This window comes from Pezoporus wallicus, unplaced genomic scaffold (genome assembly GCF_028554395.1).
Source record: "Pezoporus wallicus isolate ANWC-B61680 ecotype Strahan unplaced genomic scaffold, APGP_CSIRO_Pwel_v1 contig_2012, whole genome shotgun sequence".
In the NCBI taxonomy this organism is placed as follows: domain Eukaryota; kingdom Metazoa; phylum Chordata; class Aves; order Psittaciformes; family Psittacidae; genus Pezoporus; species Pezoporus wallicus.
The window spans coordinates 4,106,494-4,128,550 of NW_026639840.1; the positions used below are offsets into that span (position 1 = coordinate 4,106,494).

Consider the following 22,057-nt stretch of genomic DNA (forward strand, 5'->3'; position numbering starts at 1 on the left):
CAGAACATGGGATAAAGCTAGCTATCCTTACATTTACACAGACAGGCAAACACCTGCTGGTGTCAAAAATAATAATAATAAAAAGAATTGGTAAGTTTTTCTTCTAGGTTTTTAAATGATTTTGAGTTATGTTTCTGTCACACCTGCGTGCATTATATGCACTGCCTAATCGGAAGAAGGAGACAAGAAAAGTTCTGAGAAGCTCTTCTTGATCCACAGAGCCACTATGTGATGATGTGTGCAAGACTGTGATAGCAGGAGCAGTGCTGCTGTCCTTCATCATCTCTGTGCTGCTTTCTTCCTATTTCATCCATCGTTACCACAAGAATTCTCCGAAGCCACCTATTGCCTCTGCGGAAATGACATTCCGGCGCCCTGCCCAGTCCTACCCCATCAGTTATTCTTCTACTAATGTCCGCCGGCCTTCTTTAGATTCTATGGAGAACCAGGTGTCTGTAGACACCTTTAAAATACCAGTAAGTCTGATGTCATTTTGCATGGTTTCTTTTGTCTTTTTCCTGAAGAATGCTGCTTATGCATGCAGAAAAAGTTTCAGAAATGCAATCTATTCATAGAAATACCCAACTCAAAAAGCTAAATTGGGAATCAGGTGTACAGGCAGAAAACTGAAGATACTTGATGAGTAACTGAATAAACCATATAATTTACTCTATAAGGCTAGTATATTCTTACACTTTTATGTTTTAATATATAGTATATCTTAGCTCTGATTTGAACCAGTGTTTTTTTTTCTAAATGTAACTCTGCATTTGACACTAGCTGGGTTTTACTTTAACATTGTCCAATTAAATACTAATAATCAGCAGCTTCATAGTCTCTTTGATAAGCCATAGTACTGCAACAAGGCTACGTTTACAACAAAATTAAAAATCATGCTGAGATGCATTTGATCTGTTCCCAGTTTCTGATATACAGACTGTAGGTGTCAGTTGGAGTGGTATTTTTACCCGCATTTGAAGGTTTTTTTACCCTTCAGACTGTCATACCTTTAATCTAGTTTCCTCTGTGTTAGATCATGTACTACCCAGGATGCCTTCCAGCTGGTAGAGAAATACTGCCACTTTATATGACATGTGGCAACATCAAATCTATATGAATTTTTGATAGTGAAGTCTTCACAGACCTTTCACTTAGTTTGCTTTAATTGCTTGTCTGGTTTGTACATCTCTCATCATTTTGCAACTGTAAGGCTTAATAACACTAATTTCATAAGAGGAGGATTGTTGTCTCTGATGAATTCTTAAGGGGAAGCCTTATTCCGTGAGTAAAACTGATTTACTTCTCTGTGAAGTCCAAAGTCACATAGTTACTCTGAAGGCAAGCATTTATACTGTATCACTTCATTTTTCACATGTACCCAATTTTCCAGACCTGCAAATATAATCCATTATCCATAGACTACATGTACAGCCTGTTTTGAAGGAGAGGTTTTCAAGGTAATGGAAAATTCTTGTAAAATACCTAGAGTGTCAGAAGCTTTTATCAGAATACACTGAGACTGATAAAAAGAGCAGCCAAACATTGTTCACTGAAGTGTACTTATTCCTAAAGAATGGTCTCCTACTGAACATAAATGCTTTGAGCGTAGCTAGCCATTCCTTTTCTTGCTTCATCTTATAGGGTTCCTTTTCTCTCCTGCAGGAAGATCCAAAATGGGAATTTCCTCGGAAGAACCTAGTTTTGGGCAAGACTCTTGGAGAAGGAGAATTTGGAAAGGTTGTCAAGGCAACAGCATTCCGACTCAAGGGAAGAGCTGGCTATACCACTGTAGCAGTGAAAATGTTAAAAGGTACATTTCCATCTGGGTCTGAAATTATTTGAAACCCTCTTGTTGTAACCTTTGAATGGATTTTAAGATGGCCTAGCATTAAAGTAAATGTTAGCTAAAACCAGCCAGTACCACAGGCTGTATTTCTTCCAGCATTCTGTTACATGCTGGCAGGTTTCTGACGGTAAGAGCTAGCACCACATTGATCTAGGTAATTTCCACAAGTAATTGTGATGTTCAGGGAGCCTCTGTCTTAATATAGCAAGTGTATTTAATTTTGTTTGGCATTGATGGAAATATTGCAAGGCTTTATTACAGCTTCCTGGCTGGTCTTTTTTTTTTTTTTTTTTTTCTCTACCCAGTTTTCTTTGACAGAGCTTTTAAAATAAATCATGTTATAATCACATCAAGAGACAGAACAGACCTATTAAGTTACTTTTCAGTTTGAGAATTCCATCTACTTTTATACTTTATGATTTGCTTTTTAATTACTGGAAGCTCTGCCAAACTGGCATGAATAGACCAGTGCTGTCTCCTGGTGTCTTCAGTTTTCCCTAAGACTCTAAAGCTGAGGAAAACACAGTATGCCTAGATAATGTTAAGATGATAACATGAAGCCTTGAGCTCAAACATTCACTGCTGCTTATAAGTAAAAACATGTCATTATAAGACAGTGTTATACTACTTATTTCCATTTGTATTATATGCAATTAAAAAACTAGGGAAAAAAACCTTAAGAAAATTACATCCGTTGCTACTTGAGAGCAAAGATGAGGTATGTCCCATTGCGTTACCAAATAAATAAATGCATTAAGCACATGTCTGCATTGCAGAATGATCAGCGGAGAATAGGTCATATAGAGGAAGTCTAGAAACTAAGTTTTTCAGAAGACTAACTAACTTGTTACTTGTGATAGTCAAGTAACGACCTGTAAGCGATTATCAATAGAATAGTCATATTATTTCATTTCATATATATTTGTGCATTCAGTGTCACTGGTTTTTCTAGCACATTTTTACCAACAACATGTGACTGAGTTAAAATTCCAAGACATTCAGTTTTCCTTAGCTATTATGAAGGAAAGAATTGACAGAATTGATAATGTGAAGGAGTAATCCTTTATTTTAAGCACCTTATTTTAATAAATTGATCTGACATTTACAGTAATACTTCAGGTTCTAATGAATTCCTTTGTAATGCAAATTACATTGCAGATAGTCATCTGAAATTCCATTTCCCAACTCTGCAGAGAACATTTGTCATTCTGCAAATATTCATCTGTTGTTATTGGTTTGACTTCACTGTTAACACATGACAACTGAAGTATGAGAAACGCTGCATTAGTCCACCGTGGTCTTTATAATACTGTCAGGAAGTATAAAGGACATTTACTTTGGATTGGGCCAACATCACCCCTTCTTTCCCTATAAGAGATGCAAAGGGGGTCATTTGTCCAAGTATTAGGAACTCCGTGCTGACCGATCTTTAAAAGGGAATGGTATGTATACCAGCATGTTAATGGAGAAAGCCTCTTGCTTATTGCATGAAGGGTATCTCCTGTCTGAGCTGTGCAGATGGACACAATCTGTGGTTAAGAACAGACCAGGGTAGAACTCTCTCTACATTGTCAACTTGGTGTTATGCACTGGGGAGGGAACAAAAAGCAGTAAGTAATAGCTGAACCAAAATAGTCTCGGAGCTATGAACGGATGAGAAGGAACAGAAGCATATTTTTTTCAGACCATTATGGCTGCTTTTCTCATATGAATTAAATCTGGTCTCCTGCATGATGCAAATGCCCTCATTACAATAAAATTAAAGGGGAAAACAAAAAATAATACATCAATAGACAACGATTCACAATTTTTAAAAAGAAGGGGCATAAGGCTTCAGAGCTAATTGTCTCAATTTGTGCACTACTGAAGTTACTTTTTCCAGCAGACAAACAAAAAATAGGACTTTCTCACAGGCATTGAGTTGATGTTGTTCGTTTTTGGTTTAGATAAATACATATTTTTCCGTAGTGTTTATCAGTAGTGAGAGAGCATCTGATATTGCACTCCCTGGGATGAAAGACTGAAGTCTGAGTGGAGGTTCAGACTGCAAGATAACACATATAAACATATACCACTGATACAAACATACAGTAGAACAGAAAAAAATACCATGACCAGGGAAAACTGTTAGCACACATATTTTAAATAGATATGTAAATAAACCCTTTGGTGGTTACAGCCTTTATGCAAAAACGTGCAATACAGTACCAAAGAGCAGAAGCTGAGCTTGTAGCCTTAAGTAAAGGTAACCACATATTTGTCAGATGCCCAGTAATAATACTCTAGGAACTGTCCCGCATGTTCTGTGTGTCAGAGAGATTAAGGATAAGGTAGAAAAAGGGTTATTTCTGACCTGTGATGTCTTTATAACTAGGGATCTACTTCAAGCCCCAGTGCATTCTAAGAGGAAGCTTGTAAGTCAGAAGAATTCTGCAAAAACATAAGGCTTGAAAGGCTAAGAAACCCTATAGGGGTAGTATGTTGTCACATGATTCCCACTGACACCAGAGAAGCCTCCTTACATGTCTCCCAGTAAAATCAATCTGAACTGTACATTAGCTTTAGACTCTAAATCTGGATGTGTGCTACAAGTGTAAGCCAATAGATTAGTGGATTTTTTACATTGTCAGAAAATGTATTTTTGTCTTTTTTGTTTGGTCAACATAAAATCTTGTGTTTCAGATGTTTGTGAAGCTTCATCTGCACTAATTCACCCTAAAAAGTTCCTTTAAAACACCAGAAAAGGTCTGTAACAGTTTCCTGGCATCTGCTAGACATTACAGGCTCTGGTTGATTCTTGGCTGACCTACTGGTTCTATCATCATTTGTATCAGGAGAGAGTAACGATCCTTAGAGCAGGTTTCCAAGCCAGAACAGCAGCAGTCCTATTGACTTTGTTCTGATCTGAATGACTGTAGGACAGTGGAGGTGGGAAAATTTCTTTCCTGTGGGGAAGTACAGAGTTTTCCAGACTCTTGCTTATTCCAGGATAAACAGTCAATCGCATACTTCAGATGGTACATAGAAAACTCCTGAGTAATGCTTTCCTAACCACAGCTGTGTTTGGACACTTTCTGCAGAAAATGCTTCCCAGAGTGAGCTGCGAGATCTGCTTTCAGAGTTCAACCTTTTGAAACAGGTGAACCATCCTCATGTCATCAAACTGTATGGAGCCTGCAGTCAAGATGGTAAATATTGGAAGCTCTTTATTAAGATGAATTAAGAAATAGTTCATTGATGGGTTTGGACCACTGCTTATATTTGCTGAGCACCTTTTAAATTTGCTGCTCACTGAAAAAATGAGGGATATATAAAAGTGATATTTGAAGGAAAGAGGAAATGTTAATTCGCTGTAAGCATTCTTCCTGTGCTTTTCTTCAATACATGTTTTGATTTAAATTTAACCAATCTACTACTGATTCTCTTCCAATGTATATTTGCATATTATGTTGATGCTCATTAAGTGTTTTTAAATGTGGATAATATTTAAAGTTTGAGTTTTCATTATTGTTGTTGTTATTCATACTAAACCAATGCTTTGATGCCTGATCCAGGGGGTGAGATCTCCTTTTGGGAAAAAAAAACAAACAACCCCACAATCAGTCAAACAAACAAAAGATATCTGCAGATCCTTTTGTTAAAATATAAATGGATGGTTAGATTGATCAGTTTTCCTCCTCTGCCCCAAAATTGTTGTCTGCCTCTTGTAAAATAGTTGCTAAAAGCTACAGTCATTGAAAGGTATGTTTTAAGGGGGGAAGGGGGGGGGGAGTTTCAGATTTTTGTATTATAAACTGCCAGTGAAGCAAATTTTGATTGTTCTGCGTAGGAACTGATATGAATAATTTGTGTTCATTTTAAATGAAGTTGCATGGCAACATCCTCTTCCTTTTGCATCTGTAATTATGCAGCCTAAAATCACAGTCTGCATGTTGCAACCCTGGGCAAAGGCCTGCCACCTTTGCCCCCCCAGTTCTCTTGAAAGTGTCACTTTCAGTTGAGAATAGAGAATATAATTCAGAACTGAGTCACCTCTGAGTCTTAGTAAGGTAATGAACCAGTGGGGCAGGATTTCTTTTTTTCCTTTTCAGTACAATGTATTTTTTCATCCCAAAGGAAGTGAATTGTTTCTGAGTCACAGGCTTTTAATAAATATCAAGTTAATTCATTAGCGTATGAGGTGGGAGGGTTTTGATGCGGCAGACAAATGTATGTAGCATTAAAGCAATGAGTGGGTATTATTCATGTGGGTAATGGGGAGGAGAAACTAATGGATTGAAATGTCAGAATGTTTCTAAGTGGTCTGAAAAGGCACCTTAAATACAACACTGGAATTAGCAGATGATTTGTGAGCTCAGTGGCACACACTCCAGAAATATAATTTTTTAAGTTTCTCTAAGTTTGGCTGTTTCACAAACGTGATTTGTAAGAGGGTTGTCTCTTCTTTGGTCTCAAGTTATCTAGACGAGGGAATACAGGCAAGAGCCTGAATTCTGCTTTGATTTAGGCTGAGGTTCACTCACTTTGCTTAGAGGATGTAAGCTGAAAATATTCTATGATTCTATGGTTGATTCTGTGCCTTTTACGTAAAGGCCAGAGGTGTCTGGACTGTTAAGACAATGTGTTGATTAGAAAAGGGTTTTTTGGGGGAGGGGGGAAAAAAATGGTTATTTGTTAATTTGGTTATCTGTTAATTGTTTACTTACCAGTGTGTTTGTTTATTTCAGGCCCACTGTATTTAATTGTGGAATATGCTAAATACGGCTCATTGCGCAGTTTTCTCAGGGAAAGTCGAAAAGTAGGACCAAGCTATGTGGGTAGTGATGGCAACAGAAATTCAAGTTACTTGGATAACCCTGATGAGAGAGCCTTAACAATGGGAGATCTGATCTCATTTGCATGGCAGATATCACGAGGGATGCAGTACCTTGCAGAAATGAAGGTAAGGCAGTGTAATTGTGATCCGAGTTTGTCCTTTTGATAGAGAGACATGTCAGCAGTTGGATCCTCCAGAAGAAGCCTAAACACTCTTGTTGGTTTCTTCCAAAAGCTCGTCCATCGTGATTTAGCAGCCAGGAATGTATTGGTGGCAGAAGGGCGTAAAATGAAGATTTCTGATTTTGGCCTCTCCCGTGATGTGTATGAAGAAGATTCATATGTCAAGAGGAGCAAGGTACAGTGCATATTAAAAACAGTAGTGGGAATTATTACCTAACCAAGGGAATGAATTTATACTGCAGGATTTGACCACAGAAGGAAAAAATAATAGCCATTTATTATTAATTTAGAATAATTGCTCTATTTTAAAAAAATTAAAATGAAGTTGAAGCAAAATTATGAGCTTAGTCAGTGGGACAGTTTTATATATATATATATAAAAGGTGTATTACATTTAAGTCACCATTACCTCCTCCAGCTCTTTTTGTTGACTTTTCAACAAAACCAATTCATTTCTAATATGTAGAAATTACAAGTTAAAGAAGGGTCACTATGATGATTAAGGCCTTGGGGCATCTGACATGCAAGGAGAAGCTGATACAGCTGTGTTTATTTAGCCTGGAGAAAAGAGGGCTCAGGGGAAACTTGTTCATGAGAGGGAATAAAGCCAACAAAGCCAGGCTCTTCTCATTGTGGCCCAGTGACAGAACAAAAGGCAATGGGAGCTATTTTAAATATGAGCAATTACATTTAAAGGGAAGAAAAAGAAAACATTTTTACTCTAACAGTGATTGAACACTGGTACAGGCTGCCTGGAGATACTCAAAACCTTGGTGGAAATAATGTCAAGAAATGTGGTGTGGCTGACCCTGCTCTGAGGTTCCTGTACACCTCAGTGGTTCTGTGATCCCGTGAAGAGCTGCAAGACAATTATGTAAAGAGCAGGATGAAATCTGTTGGTTTTTTCAAAAGCAATGTGCCAAACAGGCTGTAATATAAATTATTTCTTTTTCTTAAGACTAGAGAGTTCACACAGGATGATTAAAAATAGCATGTTTGGTTAACATAAATACAGAAGAATGACACCTTTTTGAATTGCAGGAGCTCTTAACTTAACCTTTTTACAGGCAGCGGGTAGCCCAATTTTAAATGAGGTTTATCTAGTTCCTCATCACTCTGCTGGAAAATACAAACAAAAACCACCACCATTTTTCTCTTTTCCTATTTATAATTAAAAACCTAAACAAAAAATTCCCAAGGAGTTGGAAAATAAAAAAAAAGCGACTTCTATAAAAATCCTAATTTCAGTAATTACCACATCTATGCAGAAGACATGAAGCAAACCCCTCCTACAGATATTTCCAAAAGTACGAAAGATACGGAATCTTAATCAAAATGGTTCAAAATCACAGGTTGGGGTAGATGAGGAGCTAATGATACCTGCCGGAGATTATTTAAAGCAATTCCACGTTCCTTGCCACAGTAAATTATTGTCAGGTGCCTAGATACAGTTCTGTCTGCTCAGTGCTCACAGCAGGATTCAGGGTATGATAATATTTCATCTGTAGCTCTATGCAAAGTAAATACGATGGAAGGATGAGTTGTTGAGTCACATTACTACCTCCCTGAAAAGAAACACTTGAGCATAATAACTTTGAGATTGCGAAGTTAAGACTTGTCATTTATTTATTCTTTTAAAAAATACTCTTAAATACAGTGAGCCAAATCCTGCTTTCTGCCTGTTTGTATTCACCTGTTACTGACATCAGCAGAACTTTTACAAATCAGACCCATGCCAGACACTGCTTTCTATTGACTCTTCCTAAGATGAGTAGTGTTGGTTCAGGTCCCTCTATGACTTAGTATGAAAGAATTGCCAACCCATTTTTTTTTTTTGTGTGTATGTGAAAGTGTTAGAATCTTATGGAAAGATTTCCATAAATACTGTGAGTTTTCAGTTTAGCTTTCCCTGTTTTTTTCAGGACAGTTTTTTGTGAATGTTTCGTAAGTCGAAGTAAGTTGGAAAGGAAAAAACACTTCTAGAAGACATGATCATATGTTAAAGGGCTTTGCTGCATTCATTTAGCTGTCTTGTGATGTATATGCTTCACATTGATCTGTACCAGTTGCTCTGTATTTTAAGAATGATGAATTACATAAAGGCGGTTTCATTTTATTTGGCAGGGTGTTAACATACTGAATGGGTATTTTCTCTTTACTTCTGAGACACTTGTCACTGTAGACATTCAGAGCCTAACAAGCATCTGTCTGTTTGCATAGGGAAATAGGAAAAAGAAAAAAATAACATGGAAGGAAAAATGATAAGTCTCAAATCCTTTTGAAACAGTTGTTGCGTATATATATATATGTATGAATTTCATGAGAAGAAGTAAGTTGTATGAATCCTAGTGATATTGTAAAGGTTATGAAACATCTTGGAAATTTTGCAAAGCCAGATTTTCATTAATATGTGGGGCAGATTTCTCACATTTTATCAGTGAAGTTTTGCCAGCAGAAACTACCAACTTGTAGATTCTATCGAGTAACAAGTAACCAAATATGACTATCCAGGTACAGTTCTGGGACCAAAGATATTTTAACATATAGGTGCTTCCATTTATGCATCATCTCTTTCTTTAATCATCATTCCCCATCATTTTTGCACTTACATGTTTCCCAAGAGCAATGGGAAGCAGATATTCATGTTTGGAGAACTTAACTGTTTGGATGAAGCTCTTTGTTGAGGAGAGTTGAGTTTATCTGATGTAAACTGGTGACTACCTGGAAAAAACCTACACCACCTTATTGCACATAATTAGATTGCTGAAGTGTATGGAATGAAATGAATGAGTGAATTTAAAAACCCTTGCAATTGTTCTCACTGGTTTGTTTTTTTTATGAAATGCCAAATCATTCAGTCCATTGGAAAATACTAGAGTACAGACAGAGTATCTGTTACAGTTTTGAAGATAAACACCTTGGTTTTCCACTTGGAAACTTAATTTTCTGACAAGTAATTGCATTGTTGCTTTTTTTTCCTCCTAGGGTCGGATACCTGTTAAATGGATGGCCATAGAGTCCCTATTTGATCATATCTATACAACACAAAGTGATGTGTAAGTGTAAATTCTTGCGTTCTTCATGTTTTATGTATTTGTTTTAAGGAGATGAGGGAGGAAACACAACAAGGTACATAGGAGCCAAAGCTGCTACTCTTACAAAGAGACATGAAGAACACAGCCTGGATGGCACCATTAGCTGGCAATGATATGCAAAATTATTGTAATGTTGAATAAAATCTGAAGAAAATATTATCAAAGGCATTTAGGTGCACTCAACAGAGGTATTTAGGTACAATCAGGTACAATTTAGGTACAAGGGTTGGATTTGTTCATGTGACATGGTTGCCTTTGAATTGACACATTTTATTATTCTTTGCTAAAGATAATGGTTATCCCTGAACATCCAGTTCCTGTTCGTTACTTGTCTAGAACACTTGCTGGCAGATGAGGAATGGGTTGGGGAAAGAAGGAAGAAGAATTTAATGCCTTCCCTAAGTTATGTTGAAATCAATGACACAACTTCAGTTAATTTTAATGACAGAACTTCAGTTAATTTTAATGACAGCTACCTCAGACCTTAGAGGAATAGTCTGGTTCCAGTGCCAAGATGCAAGTTAATTTGCATGATTAGGAAAACAGAGATCTTGAAGATAGATATGCTCCTATCTCCACCTGGGATGATTAGGTGGCAAAGCAACCACAGCTAAGCTGTTTTCTCATCTGATAAGCAAGGGGCCAGGCAGAGGATGTGTATGTATACATTTAACTTGGGATCAGATACTTTCATTTCTTTCTCTCTGGGATGAATGATGTTTGTGACTGATCACCAGGTAGACACTAAAACAAAATATTATTTATTTAGGAGAAAAACCTCTTGGAAACTGCAAAAGGAACAGTACTTATGCCTGATTTTCTGCTAGATAGTGTTTTGGGTAGCAGTTTGATACCTTCCATGTTTCTCTTTGAAAGAGGATATGATAAAATTAAGGTTTTCATTAAATTCAAAGTAAACAAAACATACCAATCACAATGACATTTCACTTTCGGGAAAAAAAACCACTTTGATAATAACAATATGTGCAAATAGGAAGCTTTTGGCTTGTGCTTCTAAATTTATTTATCTTCACTTTTTTACACTTCTCTCTGCAGGTCGGAGTAGTTCTAGTGCAATAGAATATTTTGCTTGCCTTGGAAATTCCCTACAAAATTAATTTCAAAACTTTTTAATTTATTTTGTTTCACTTGGAGTAAGAAAAGAAAAAAGACTGGGGTAATTGTTGGGACAATGTCACTTTTACTTAGGTCTGTTTACAGGTTTTTCTGGGTCTCTTTTTATCCTCCTCAGGGTATCCATGTGCTCACCTGCTTCTCTACAATGACTTTTCTCAGAGAATCGTTATAATTCTTTAAAAACTTTCTAGCATGTTTTTCATTTCTTCATTTTCTGCAAAACAAACGGGTCACTGTGATTTGGGGCCAGAACAGATTGTGTTGTTGTGTAACTGCCTCTTCGTTGATTGTTGATTAATCTTCTGGATCCGATACATTCCTCTTTATTTGCTTTCCTGATCAGCTGCTATTAGGCCTAAGAGCACATCTCTTGTATGTGTGATGCAACACCATGCAGAGATTGCCCAGCTATCTGGCACTGAGAAAGCTAGCTCAAAGCCCTGGGCAGCATGCTGGTGCTGTGTAGCTTTACTGATGTCCAGATCTGGATTAGTATCTCTGTGTAAAGCCATGCTGATTTACCAGCTTTCTTGGAGATGCATCAGGTTTTCATAGCAGAGCACTGCATTGTGCTTTGTAGGTCTGCTTCAGTACAGCGGCATAAAAGGTTTAAATATCTGCCACACTTACATGGTGCCTTTGACTCACTGGTGAGGAGCTCACCTTCACTATTTATGTTATTATGCATGAAGTAATCTGAGAGTGTTATATAGAAGCTCCTAATTTAGCCAAGTCTCTACAGGACAGTACTGAAACACAGAATTGCAAAGCAAATCCCCTGCAGCGCTAGGTTTCATGAATGCCGTTTGAACAGCAGAAAAGTGGTAAATAAGTACTTTTTTTGCAGCACTGATTGTTATATTAGATAATTAAGTCACTGAAAATATTATTTTATGAATATGCTTTGCTTTTTTGTAGTCCTGCAGTTATATTTTAGGAGACTGTATATGCAAATATACAGCAATTCCAATATGGTCTTTTTTTCTGATACTCTCAGTTTCCATTTTCCAGCCTCTTCCTTCTAAAGCCTTTCTATATAGTTAGTGGTTAGCAGTGCCTAATAGCAGTACCACTTGCCAGCATTTACAGAATCCCATTTGTGCTTCAGAGGTTGATGACATCAGTGGAAAGCTAGCCTACTGTCTTCCTTTTCACATATTTTTCTTTCCTAACTTTTTTTTATTACATTTGTATTCAGCAAAATACCTAGCACAATGGGGAGTTTTTCATCTCCCATTCCTCCTATCATAGTTCGTAGTTCGTATAATGATTTGGAAGCATTGCAGCATTCTACAGGATTCTATTCTAATATGTTGTTTCACTAAACAGCGTTAATGAAGAAATTATTCATCTGATTCATCCTTCCATATTCCGTAAAATTCCTCTTAAACAGGAGTATTTTAAAAATAAAACCTGCCATGTTACAAAGTTTGTTTGAATTAATCATGGACAGAATCATAACCTGACGGCAGAGCATAATTGGCTTCAAAAGGGTATGAGAAGATATATTAATAAAGTATATGAAAATGCTATAAATATTCATTAGCTTTCAAGAATGTGCAGGGTGATTAAAAATTAATTCAATGAATGGCATTAGGGAGAAAACCGGCAGCATACCACTTCGGACTGAGTAAGACTCACTTTGCCTTCTCTGGCCATTTTGGAAGCTTTATTGCTGTACTTTTGGGGTTACCATTGTTCTTTAAAATGCAAGAAACACAGGTGGAATGTAGTCAGACGGGAGATGAGGTTTGTGGCTAACTTTTTGAGATGGAATTTTCAAAGGAATTACATACTGCTGTTTGGTTTGGTTGATGTGTAACACTTCCTAAAATCTTCTTAAAAGTGGAGTTTTCACAGAAATTACCCAATGATGAGAACACAAAAGATATAATTTGTCATGAACTGCATATAATTTTGCTTGCAGATACATCCCATTGTGTATTCTGTTTGAGTGAAACAGTGCTATCTAGTTTCTTTAATTTTGAACATCCAAATTTTGGCAGTCCTGTCAGTTGAGCAGATTTGGAGTAATTTGTAGCTTGTGTCTCAAAAAAGCCTTCTACTAAAGAAAGAAAAATATTTTTGCATCTCTTCTCCTGGCCTGCCCTCCAAAACCAGACTAATTTAATCTATCTAAATATTTCTAACCCGTTGAGTAGGATTTTGTTTGAGCTCATCAATAATGTAGGCTAAAAACAAGTCTTTATTTCTTCTGTTCATTTCAGAAATCAGTGTCTTCTGCTCTATGTTAAACTATATTTTAAGCATTTGGTAATTGTAGAATAAATTATTTCCTGTTCTTCATCAACTCTGGGAAGAAAATTAAGTCCTGAACTATTGAAATGGCCTAACAGAGCAGCTGAAATCAGAGGTGCTGATTATGGTTGAAATGAACATATAAAGAAGCACAACCTCATAGTCAAGACAACAGACCGGTTCCTTGGTAACTGATGGGTCCAGCCTGTGTAAATTTAGACTGTTATTTCTTAGTGGGACTGTAAGAGCCAATTAGGGAGGTTAGACTCCCTTCGCTGTCAAGGGAGGCACCTCCTGGAGCACTGTATGGAAGAGGAACAGCCTTTGGACTGGACAGCCATGGGAGGGACTTTCTTTTTCTGCTGTCTAGAGAACAGCCTGGGCCTTCCCAGGATACAGTTAGCTTTTGTCAATGGAGAAAAGAGGGGTATCCCTTATTTCTGCTGTCTTGGTTGCTAGCCTTTTTAATGAATATTTGGGAACAAAGATGGCCCTGTGTGCATCTGTACAGCCCCCCTGGCTCAGCAGTGCCTTGAATTTGGTTGGGTTCTCAAAACCCAATTTGTTGGCAAAAGCTACACTAAGTTCTTGAAATCTACCGCTCTAAATAAAAGCTCATTTCTTCTTTTTCAGATGGTCATTTGGAGTTCTGCTATGGGAGATTGTAACTCTGGGAGGCAATCCCTACCCAGGTATTGCTCCTGAAAGACTCTTTAACCTCCTAAAAACAGGCTACAGAATGGAGAGACCAGAAAACTGCAGTGAAGAAATGTAAGTAGCTTTTGATCAGATTAGATTCATAAACATCTCCTGAATAAATACAGTAAAAAAAAAAGTTTAAATAAATGTTATTCTTTATATCTCAGAGGTATAATCAAAATGTGTAGTCCTCAAAAGAATGTAATAAAATCAGTGTACAGTAAAGTGCAGGAAAAGAACTGCCAACAGAATGCTTACAGCTACACTCAAAATATTTGTAGGATATTGAATAATGCACTTTCCAAACAATTAAAAGAGTTTGAATATTCAAAACTTTTGAGGGAGGAGGAGCAGAAGAATTTCATAAAACACTGATAGCTGAAATATTCAAGATGTTTCACTGGTTTTCTACAAATGCAATAGTTGTTCCATCCACAGTCCTTGTCTATTAGTTGTCCTGGCATTGCATAGGAGAAATGATACCTTAACTAAGAAATCTGTACCCTGAAAGACACAAATTTTTGGTGATTTGATAAGCCCATGGCAATTTCTTTTCTTTTTGGAGACAGTTCTTTTGGCTGATTTACTAAAACGATCAACATGAAATATCTTCTCTCTGTGGTTGCTCCATGGCTGCTGGAGATGAAACATGGTTTTATATTCAGTCTGCAAATATGGTCACGGTCACTTTGTTTTTAGAGAGTTACCAGGCTATAACCACTGTGATATCTCTTGACTGACTTTCCACATGAAAGATGCTTTGGCCATATCTGGGCTGAGATAATACAGTATAAATAATATAATTATTTTTTGTAATACTATATATAGAGAAAAAACATTAAGGGTTTCTGAAGTTAAGCAGGGTAGAAGTTTACAAGTATCACTGGCAAATATCCTCTAGCAAATACTTAATTTTTTTTTGCTTATTTCATTTCAACAGGGAATAAGACTTCATTCCTCAAAGATATATTTCATTATTGATAATTATTAGGTTACGCAAGCTGACCATGATTGAGGTGTTTTTTTTTTATTCAAGCCACATCATGGTTTTCTGACTGGTTGAGATTTTTCCTGTTGTACTCAGAATTTTTTCTGACATCCTTTGAGAGCCCACTTTAAGGACCATTTTTTCTTAGTGTTCTCTGATTTACCCAGTCAAGTGAGAAAGAGATCATGGATAAGGTCAAAAAGTGCCTTCCAATAGTTTGCTGTAGCTCTTGTAGCCAACTGTTTCCACAATTAGAGCAATTCTGTGACTGGATCACTTAGTCCAGAAAACGCTTGAGCTAGACAAAGTAATATGAATGGCAGAGGTTGGAGAATTACACATCCAGAACTTGGCCAATGTCTGTCTGATAGTCACTCAACTCCAAGACTTTAATTCTGCTTCCTTCAGTTTCCACACTGTATGCTGTAGAAGGTAGTTGAAGATAGAAAATAAATATAATCAAAATAACAATAAGAATAGTAATCAAAATAATGTTAATTTTGAAAATAGTCTTAGGTTAGTCTTTGCTTTGAAGAAAAGTTTACAGAAGCTTTCCAGAATTTAAACAGATTAAGTACAAAATTCTACTTTCTGATATAACAGCAGAATTTTTCAGGTTTGAGGGATGCACATCAGTGATGAGATACAAATTTCTTCAAAGTCACATGCAAAAGAAATCAATCAGGAATCTGACACACTGTCTACACATGAGGTAGTCCTTTGAGGAAGTGAAAATAATGAAAGAAATCTAAGACTGCAGTCCTTCAAGGACAGCCCAAGCGCATCATCATTTAAACTGATAGGGACTCATGAAAATAAAAGCCCATTCTTGTGAATGTCAGTTTTTGATTCAAGGGAATGTTTGACAGAAGACACAACAAAGATTGATGTACTTGTGGATAGCCATCATACCACAGTTCAACTTCAGTACTCTAAATTATTTGAGCAGAAGCATGACCCACTTGTAAGAATAACAGTTTGGTTTTTTCTTTTCACTTTGTGGCGGGTCACAGGTACAACCTAATGTTACGCTGTTGGAAGCAAGAACCTGATAAAAGGCCAACATTTGCTGAGATCAGCAAGGAACTAGAGAAAATGATGGTGAAGAGTAGGGTAAGTGTGGAAAGGCATGAGGTTTTGAAAGCTTTTGTGATCATCTGAGCTTGAATATACAGAAATAATGATTTTATTTATATTTTTTAAAGCTGAGTGATTTCATTAATCTTTGAAGCACATACCTAGTTTCTTCCAAATGCATCCAGCTTTTTGAGAGCAGTACTACTTTATATAGTGTCTTTAGTAACTTCAGCCCTAAATGCAGATGAGTTATTCTTAATTGCTGTAGCACTCTTAAATAACTGTAGGAAGCCTAGAACTAGAAGAATGCAGTGTTTCCTTGCGCTTGATTTAGTTATATAATGATAGCAACAGAAATACAAAAGCTGTATGATTCCACCCATATGAGTTACTTTAAAACTATTATAATCCTATATAGACTATCTTTGAATGAATGGATGCTGAGGTCTAAAAATAAGTGCAAGTTGCATAAATTTATGAAATACATACATACCTACTTGCACATAAACACATTTGTATTTTTTTTAATCTAGTAGTTACGGGAAGGGGGGCAGTTACAAATGAAACCCAGGAAATGTCAGATTTGCAAATGTGATGGCATTTACATTGGGTGCAAAAATGACCAATAAACAAATGGGAACGTTTTTGCTCAGGATGTGAATGTAAAAATGAGTTCTGAATTAAAAATGGCAGAATGAAAGGTCTAAGCTGTGTACTGTCTAGCCGACTTGCACCACTAACTTATAATGGCTGAGAACTGGCATGCAAATGATCTGCATGTCCAGTGACAGACTTGGCAAGTTTTCTGAAATTCTCACCATAATTAAAGCCAATCCAAAATAGAGCTTGAAAAAGTAGTCATTCTTCTTGCCTTTCTGAATAAAAAACCCTGAAGGTACTTCAATTTATAAAATTGGGTAACTTTAACTTCTTAAAGTTTTATTTTGGTCAGTTTCCAAGGGAAAGCCATTTTAAAGGAAAAAATGTGTTTTAAATGAGTTAAAAAAGCTTCACGTTTGGTTTTTGCATCAAAGCAATTCAGCAGCATTGATGAAAACCTACGAATTCATGTGGTTGACCTAAATATTTAGTTTTAGAACAACGGCATCAGAAGTTTTATTTGGCAATATTTACACAGCTAATTTTATACACGATTGTGTAATAGCTTTTGTAAAAATGATGAGAAGATCTGAGTACCTTCTTTAATCACACATATGTATCTATATATTTCAGGCACGCATATGTATTAGGCATAACAAACTGAAGGTCAAACAAATCAGTTAACACAGCACTTTAACTTCCTATTTTACTGATGTGCAGATTTAAGGAAGGGGGAAGTATTAATATGTCTCCAGCATGTCTAGTGTTCTGGCAAATCAGATACTTCCAAAGATGCTATGGTTGCAGAAAGGAAAAATCCTATTCAGGTGCCAGAGGTACTATCAAAAGACAAATGTAGTCAGGTCTGTATTTACTTGTGTTAAAGGCACCAGATGTGCATAATAGCGTTTATACCCAACCAGTAATACAGCCACATATGTTAACCCAGCTTTTTCTGTGTTCACTTCTTAGGACTACTTAGATCTTGCAGCTTCCACACCTTCTGATTCCTTACTTTATGATGATGGGCTCTCAGAAGAGGAGACACCTCTTGTGGACTGTAATAATGCTCCCCTCCCTCGAACCCTCCCTTCCACATGGATTGAAAACAAACTCTATGGTAGAATTTCACATGCATTTACTAGATTCTAGCCACACAAAAAAAAAAATTCTTCTGCACTGTTCTCAGACTCTGTAACCCCATTACAGTGTTTCTTGTTTGAATGGAGCCAGTCAAAATTTGCTTGGAAGCTTCTTTTGGGTTCTTTTGTTTGTTTTTAATTTTGGTAAATGTCAAAGTTTGCATCAGGATCATCCTTTAGTCATTTTGCAGCTGTGTTTAAAATGAACATTTTTAAAAGGATGTGAAAATAAGTAAAATGACTAGATATCATACAGTAAAAGAAAAAAAGATCAGGGACGTAATCTCAGGGGAAATATAAAATGCTAATGAGTATCTAATTCAACTATTCTATTGGGGGAGGCTAGGAACATTTGAAATATGTTAGATTCTGCATGTCTAATTTAAGCAATAGATTTTTTTTAAACACTGGTCTTTGCCATAGTTCAGTTATAGGACCCATCTGCAACATTTTTCATTTATCAAGATGGATTTCTAAATTTCAGCTGCTGTTAATGTGTTCTGGATCCATAAGCTGAAATGTCTATTTAATGTATCATAGAATGAAACCAGAGTATTATATACAGAAAGTAGAAATACTGTATGTAAGTATTATATACAGACTAAATTGACATGTAAAGTCCTTTGAATATTGAATTAACAATGGGCATTTTGAAAATACACTCAGCTGTTTTCACGTCCTTTGATTTATTATGAAAATGTCAGTACTAAACCTTGATTGAATGATGTAGCAAGTGTTTTTAAAAAGAACATATGCTTTCATATTGTGATGGTGAGATGGACAGTAAAAATGGTTCTTGCCAAAACTCCTACATTTTGTCTCCTGATTAAATACTCTACATGTTAGATACTTACTAACATCACAGATATTTTTTTTCATTCTTCAGGCAGTATGACTTTCGAAAAGTTGGATCTTTTAGCTTTAAAGTTGCCATTAATACATGGCTTTGGGTCTATTTTTGATCTATACCTTAGTTTTGATTTTCTTTAATAGGTTCTCTTTGTGAAGAACTCATGTTCACTTTGGGGCACTTAGTGGCCAGATTGTTAAAAGAATGCAGTAACAGGAAAAGTTGCCACCAAGGTTGATGGCAAATGCTTAATGCTTAATAAACAACAAAATCAGATTCCTGTTTTTGAAAATCTTGACCCTGGTGTGGTTCTCTGCTTGTACAGCTGGATCAACATGGTGCTAAGCATTCTGTTTCCATGTTGGTGATCACTTGTGCTTAAACTGAGAATGAGTTACTGGACTCAATGCAAGTAGTTACATGCCTGAAATACAGATTTAAAAGCTGAATCAAAACAAGAGTGCTCAGGACTTTGTTGAACTTTACTCGGCTGTGCTACTGGGATTTCCTAAAATTAAGCAGGGAATCCCTGGTGAGGGGATGAGAGTGTCCCCAGAACTTCACTAAAGCCAAAGGAAAGGTGCCCATATAAGTAAATGAAATACTCTCAGCCATTGGAATAGACTTTGGATCCTGTCCCAGATACGTTTATTAATTCTTGGAGCACTTCCTGTACAGCAAGAACTTCCTCTTGCAAAGCTGTATATTGCTACATGATTGTTAAAAAAGAAAATAATGGAAAGTTGGAGGCTTATCAGAAGAGAAATTACTAGCTTTTCATTATGCATATGTGCATGCACGCACACAATTTTTTATCAAGTAAGCACTTTATTTTTTTAGGGTTTTTGCTTACATTTGAATTTGTGCTTCAGGGAATTTGAAACATCATTTATATGAATTGATTTGGGACAAAATCCAGTGGACTGGCTTAAAATACTGAAGGGAGTTTTGCCAAGGGCCTTACTGTCTGCACATGAAGTTATGGTTCTTCAGTGCAGAAAAAATTATCTGTTTTCATTTTTAGGCATGTCATACCCGAACTGGCCTGAGGAGAGCCCCGTTCCACTCACAAGATTCGATGGCACTAACTCTGTGTTTTCAAGATATGCAAATGATAGTGTATATGCTAACTGGATGGTTTCACACTCAGCGACAAAATTTATGGACAAGTTTGATAGCTAAAATTTTCTTTGTGAAAGGTAATGGACTCCTGAGGGGAACAAAGATGCAAAGAATGGAAAGTCCATTGGCTCGTTCTTTGTACAATTAACAACCAACTTTTAAATTGGCAAAACCTTTTATTGGTAGTTTCTAAAGTGCGTTATTCATGCTGAAGACTATAATTGGTGATTTCCCCATTCAGAAAACATATCAAGCCGGATAAGAGTTGTAGTTCGAGTACTTCTTTCTAGATTGCCGTTTTGCAAATGGTTCCATTTGGCAACTTCTTACTGGAAATGGCTTCACACTTCATTCTCACTGTTTTTTAGACTAACCATCCTGTGTTACAGCTTTCTTGGATGGGAAAATGTACTTGAACTGCTACTGTTATAATGGCTGTTAGCATATGTCCACTTGATCTAAGCAGGAAGCACAAACAATATATGGAAGGGAGGGGGGAAATAGGTTCCCAAATTACTAAGCTTGCTATCAAATGAGAAGTGTAACAAAGCCTCTTTCTTGGTTTGGAAGCAAACATGAAGTAACTCAATAGCGGACTTGAGAGTCAACATTTGAAGTCTTGTAAAATGTTTTGTCTTAATGAAAATTTGTTTTATTAGTCTTAACTTCTCTTACCTTTAGCACAATGGAGATAAATTTGATACAAGATAAGCTGTATAGACTGATGGCAATCGAGTGTTCACCTGAGACAATTTACTTTCTGTCACCTTTATCTTACTAATGTTAAAATGTACAGTCTTGTACAATCATAATTCCTCTTATGAGTTCAAAATAGTCTGTACAGGACTTTTAGATTGAATTCAAGTAAACAGATTTTGTTTGCAGTCATGTTCAGAGGATTGGAGTTCTCTTCTCAGCTCCAAATTGGATACACTGCCATGCACAGGACACTGCCATGACATAACTTCAAGTAAGCCTATAACCTTGAAAGTCATGAGTGAGCAACACTTGCACAGCAAAATTGGTGTAAAAATCTACAGTTAATTTAACTATACAAGGAAAATGTCATCAGAATTTATTAAGGTGAAGTATAAAAATGTTGTGCTTACAACACTGACAGTATTTGGGAGGATTATCAGACTGTGAGTCATGTTCTAGATGGAAGAGTAAATGATCAGCTCTACTTTTGTCTTTATTTGTAATCTAATACTGTTAAAGGTAACTGTTTGCTACAAATGTTGGGATGTTAATCCTGAGTGACCAGTTGTTAGCATTGTGACGGTTATTCTAAATAATCCAGTTCTACCAAAGCTTGCTCCTGTCATTTACAATCCATTTTAGCTGTTTTCAGATGTTGTTTTGTGTATCAACTTTATGTTTCCATTAAAGTCTGTGATTTCAGAAACAAGATCTTGAGTCAGACTGCCAAACACAAACACAGATTTTCATTTTACAGAAAGTGGGATATAAAGTTCAGTGCTGGAACTTAAACACCTTCACTGTTGGACGTCATACTTGGTCCTATCCTGGTTTCAAGCACTAAGCAGAGTGACTTTTGCTTTGTAAAAACACTTGCTCTGTTGTGTAATGCTTATGTACAGTAAACAGATACCACTATGTATACAGAAGGGGCTTGGTTGTGATATAATGGTGATCTTCACTGGTATGACACAACTATCAGAATAGATGAGCTTTTTTTTCTATTGAGATACCTATCAAAAAAGAAGAGAAAAATGGCACTTGTAACTTTTTGCTTTGTCCATTCCTTTTCCTATGTGTTATGTGTGTAAGTGGGAATTCTTTATTTGGACAAGACATCAAGATTTTGTTGTTTTTTTTCTTAATTCTTCCTTAAATTAGGGGTTTCTTTTTGTCAGCAATCTTCTGCAATACCACTAAACTGGGAGATGTGAAGCACCCACAGTAGGTGAGTGGGATAGTAACTGATGCCGAAATAACGAGTGGATGCAGGAAGTATTGCGTATTTTAGACTTTCAGCATGAGTCAATGTTGTTTCAACCATTAATTCCTGTGAAAAAAATTACTAGTAGTTATTGTCACCTATGCTACCAGACATAGATTCTGCATATAAAATACAAGCACAGCTCATAGTTATAGTTGCCATACATAATTACTTGCATTAAGTGCAATTTAATGAAAAATTCTTAACAGGTGTTTCCTAATCCAACTGATTTTGACTCCCTTCCTGCTTGTGAATGTCGGTAAAATAGTTTTACTTGCAGG

General features: G+C 36.4%; 1 protein-coding gene across 1 annotated transcript in view; it reads left to right on the forward strand.

Moving 5' to 3' along the window:
* The window catches only part of RET (ret proto-oncogene), a 95,507-nt gene extending 73,924 nt beyond the window's left edge, over positions 1-21,583 (forward strand). Inside the window, exons 12-21 of the mRNA XM_057416379.1 lie at positions 220-476; positions 1,663-1,810; positions 4,927-5,034; positions 6,574-6,788; positions 6,897-7,019; positions 9,830-9,900; positions 13,969-14,106; positions 16,036-16,135; positions 17,672-17,819; positions 19,716-21,583. Of these exons, the coding sequence (XP_057272362.1) occupies positions 220-476; positions 1,663-1,810; positions 4,927-5,034; positions 6,574-6,788; positions 6,897-7,019; positions 9,830-9,900; positions 13,969-14,106; positions 16,036-16,135; positions 17,672-17,819; positions 19,716-19,873 (1,466 nt within the window). The 3' untranslated portion in view covers positions 19,874-21,583. The remainder of the gene's footprint in view (positions 1-219; positions 477-1,662; positions 1,811-4,926; positions 5,035-6,573; positions 6,789-6,896; positions 7,020-9,829; positions 9,901-13,968; positions 14,107-16,035; positions 16,136-17,671; positions 17,820-19,715) is intronic.
* The last annotated feature ends 474 nt before the right edge of the window (positions 21,584-22,057 follow it).